This window comes from Lycium barbarum, chromosome 4 (assembly GCF_019175385.1).
Source record: "Lycium barbarum isolate Lr01 chromosome 4, ASM1917538v2, whole genome shotgun sequence".
Taxonomy (NCBI): Eukaryota; Viridiplantae; Streptophyta; class Magnoliopsida; order Solanales; family Solanaceae; genus Lycium; species Lycium barbarum.
Genome location: NC_083340.1, coordinates 148,443,585 through 148,448,085, shown reverse-complemented (window position 1 = coordinate 148,448,085; position 4,501 = coordinate 148,443,585). Strand labels below are relative to the sequence as shown.

At 37.5% G+C, this 4,501-nt stretch overlaps 1 protein-coding gene across 1 annotated transcript; it reads left to right on the top strand.

Annotated features, from left to right (window-relative positions):
• Nucleotides 1–247: 247 nt before the first annotated feature.
• On the top strand, nt 248–2,181 carry LOC132638829 (BTB/POZ domain-containing protein At4g30940-like). Its single transcript, XM_060355589.1, has 3 exons — nt 248–1,438; nt 1,690–1,695; nt 2,059–2,181. Exons 1-3 carry the CDS (start codon nt 248–250, stop codon nt 2,179–2,181), a joined length of 1,320 nt encoding a protein of 439 aa, XP_060211572.1.
• Nucleotides 2,182–4,501: the final 2,320 nt, after the last annotated feature.

The following is a 4,501-nucleotide window of genomic DNA, read 5'->3' as shown; positions in this document are numbered from 1 at the left end:
TTTTAAAATTAATAAATTTACAGTCTCAATCTCAAGTTTCAATGACAATCTTTACATCCTTACCTTGAAACATGGAAAGAATAAATCATGGAGAAGCTAAACAGACACCAAACTCTTCGTATGCCAAAAACTAGCTCTTTGGGAATTGGTATAGACTGCCTACTGATGCCATTTTGTAGGTGTATAAATACCTTACTTTTCAGCACAATGTCAAGTTCATTTCAGTATTTTTTGGATACTTTGAATAATGGGAACTCCGAAAGACAGAGTAAAATTCAATGTTGGTGGCAGAATCTTCGAAACTACTGCCACAACCTTAGCAGTTGCTAGCAAAAATTCACTCTTTGGAGCCATGTTAGATGAGAATTGGAACCTGCTCTCTAATTCGGCAATCACTGAACACTTCATTGATAGAAATCCCGATTGTTTTGGTGTCCTTTTGGACTTACTCAGAACAGGAGAGCTTTATATTCCTCCGAATATCGATAAAAAGCTCCTATATAGAGAAGCCGAATATTATGGCATTTTGGATCATGTCAGGTCAGCTACATGGGGTCCGCTTGATGGCAATAGGCTCCAGTTGGCACGGTCCATAACGGATCGGTCAGACGGGGATAGTAAGGTCTCACCAGCCATTCAGGCTGGCCCAAATGGCTGGTGTTCTGTGGCTCAGGGTAATGTGGTTCGCGTGTACAACTGGATGCTAGAAGAACACCCTATAATTCATTTTGAGCATGATAATGTGAATGATGTTTGTTGGGTTGATTCTGAAAATATTGTGGTTAGTTCTACTAAAAAGCTAGATAGTGGAGGCATGGGGTTATTCAGTGCATCCACAGGGAAGTCGAAGTATAAATTTCAAGTTACAAATAAATTGAGCGGTTTAGCTCCATTTGCCACAGCAGGTGCTTTGGAATTTGGCTCAAATTACAAGTTGTTCTCGAGTTGTGAAGGCACTAAAGGTAACCGCGGGATTGGCGTTTGGGATCTAGTCACGGGTAAGCTAATAGATTTCCTCCGTAGGCCACTATATTGCAAGCATGTAAAAGCTGGCAAGCTGCAATGGTTACATGATACCAACTGTTTGATGGTCCTTTATTTCGGTTTAATGAATGATATCAGGTTGTTTGACTTCAGAGAAAATGCTATGGTTTGGTCATTGGCTATGAATTGCAAGGAGAATTTAGATAATATGACAGATGCAATAGTGATAGAGGAGAGCAGTTCGATTTGTGTAGTAGATTGGTATGAGAGTTTGGGTTTCATGGATTTGAGGAGTACTGATAAGAGTGTAAATTGGAGAAAATCTGAGAAGGTTGATAATGTTGAATTTGATGGACTTTCTTCTTTTTCAAGATTGGCATTTCACAAGGGGCAATTGTTTTCATCAATGAAAGATAGAATTTCAGTGTATTGTGGTTCTGATTGGCTTCAAACTGTTGGGTCCATCCCATAATTTGAGGAAGGAAACATCTCCCTCGTTTTAAGGAAGAAAACATTTTTCCTGTTTTGAGGAAGAAAACATATTCCTTGTTTTAAAGAAGAAAACATCTTCCTTGTATTTGGCAAATTGTCAAGTGTTTGCTTGAGTCACAAATGACATCAATAGGTTCATTTCATCCCTATAAATAGGGAAGCCTTTCATCATTTGTTGACACACCAAAATCTTAGACAATACATCTGAGTGAGAGCAAAGTGAGGTATTCCATAGACTGTAAGAAAATAGTCTGTGAAGAAAAATAGAGTGTGAGTGATATTGTAGTGAGGTGGAAAAAATTAAAAGAGTGTTTTTCTTTTGAGGGTGTAGTGGTCTTAGGAGTATTTGTACTCGTTACTACACGGTGTAAAATTTCTTGCTATAGTGATATCAGCTGCTCCTCTTGATCGTGGTTTTTTTCCCTTATTCAGAAGGGTTTCTACGTAAAAATCTTGGTGTCATTATTGCTGCATTTTATTCTTGCTAATTTAACCATAAGTTAGTGTTCCGCGTTTATCACTAATACCAGGAATATTATTCTTGCGGTCTTTTTTTTTTTATTCCCAACACAAACATCACAGTTTCGACAAGGTCATGGTGGTAAAATTATTGATTTTTCAATAGGTGGTGACCGTCTTTTTGCTCTTCATAATAAAGAAAACGTTATTGAAGTTTGGGAGACCCCTCGTCCACCAATTATATGATTTTTTATTTAGTTTGATTTGGTTTCTTCTTTATGTCGTTATTTTCTTTAGGTCGTTAGAGTTAATTGGCCGATCAAGCTTGAAACTAGTGAAAATAATCATCACATTCTGAGTTCTTGCATTCAACGAGACTTTCTTAGCTTGTCAAATAGTTGATGATTTCAGGATAGAACTGAGTTCCTTCTTGTTAAATAGCTGATGATTTCACGATAGAACAAAGTCGCAAACACCATGTACTATGTTCTTGAATGGTGAATATATATCATAAAGTGATCAAAGTGAAGTGTTCTACATATAAATTGATTAGATTAACAAACATTTTTGATTTGGCTTTGCTTCCTATAGATGATTTTTTTCAATATCCAATCTCCAAATTATACATGCATCAACTCAATATTCAGACAGAATGCTGGCCAATTAAGAAAGCTCATGTCCAGAAGATGAAGGTAGTTGAGATGCGGATATTGAGATGGATGTGCGGGCATACCAGGAGAGATAGGATTCGGAATGAAGTGATTCGGGATAAGGTGGATATGGCCCCTGCAGTGGATAAGATCCGGGAAGGGAGGTTGAGGTGGTTTGGCCATGTGCAGCGGAGATGCGCTGATGCGCCAGTGAGGAGGTGTGAGAGGATGGCAGTGGTGGGCCTGAAGAGAGGGAGGGGTAGGCCAAAGAAGGCCTGGGGAAAGGTGATTCAGCAGGACATGGCGCTACTTCAGCTTACCGAGGACATGACCAGTGATAGGAGGGGGTGGAAGTCGAGTATCAGGGTAGTGGCTAGTGGGGGCCGCGAGGTTTCCTTTGTTGTATGATGAGTATTTTTATCCTGCTTCTATGTGTTGGTCTTGTCTATCTTTACTGTTTTATCATGACTTCGTTGCTCTTGCTATTTCTCATTGTCGCATTGTTTTGATTTGCTTGTCCGTATTTGACTCTTTTCCCTTGTTTCCCTTGTTTTCTTTTGAGCCGAGGGTCTTTCGGAAACAATCTCCCTACCTTCCAAGGTGGGGTAAGGTCTGCGTACAGTTTACCCTCCCCAGACCCCACATTGTGGATTCAACTGGGTATGTTGTTGTTGTTGTTGTTGTTGCAACTCAATATTCAGTTTAAACCTATTCATTATCTTATAGCCCAGCTAAAAGGAGACAACCTATTGTCGACAAGTTAAGCTACCCTTGGCTACTTCTATCTATAGGCAGTTTTATCCATTGTTACTCTATTATCGTCATTCAAAAGGTTTTTTATCCTGAAAAATCATGAATGAATAGCTTATTGGTAATCTAATAAGCCAGATCAGCCCAATCAAAAGAATCAGGCTTATGACTAAATGCTACAGGAAACAAAACCCAATCTATTTGTAGTCCAACAAACAAAGGCTGTTTAGCTTTTCTTTTTGCATCCATTTTACTTGTTCAGATTCAACAATTCCATTGACTATTGGTCATGGCCTCATAGGTACTAATCCTAATTTAAATGTCAAAATAAAAGTATCAAATAAATTTAGAGGGCCACTTATGTATTTAACTTATTTTCTTCTTCAACAATTTTTATTAGGGGAAATGGTCAAAAATGCTCCTCTTTTTTGGAAAAAGGGTTAAAAATATCCTCCATTATAAATTGGGCAATTTACATAAACAACTAGTTTTTATAAGCTCCTAACAATATATAGCTACAACTTTGCAATTTACAAACCGTAGGTACCTTTACAATTTCGGTTGTATTTCCGTGTATTTCTATGTTTTTAAATACAGTTGTAAGGTTTCTATTCGAAATACAGCCGATTACACCAAATACATGTAACATATATCTGACCAAATACACTGAAATACATTCTATTATAGCGAAATGTTAGGTTGCTATTCGAAATACACCAGAAAAGTTAGGTTGCTATTCAAAATACACCTCAATACATCAAATATATATGACTTGAACGTGGTGCAACCAATTTTGTTAATACAGTCAGATACATGTGTATTTGATTGTATTTATTTATAGTAGAATCTTGCACATTTAAAAATAGCCAAAACAAAAGGATTATCAGTAGATAAATACAAAGAAATACACGAAAAATACAGCCGAAATTGCAATTTCTTAGAAAAAGAATGTGACCAGCGGGATTCGAACCTTGGCGCGCAAGGGCAAAGCACATGCCCAGTGATCACACTAGCTACAGCGCGCCTCATGTACAGTAGCTACGAAATGTAAAATGTAGCTATGAAATATAATTATTGCAAAAGGTAGTTATAATCCATAGATAGCTCTTAGAAGTAGTTATGGCATGTAAATTTTCCTTATAAATTTGGGTCAAAAATATTCCTCT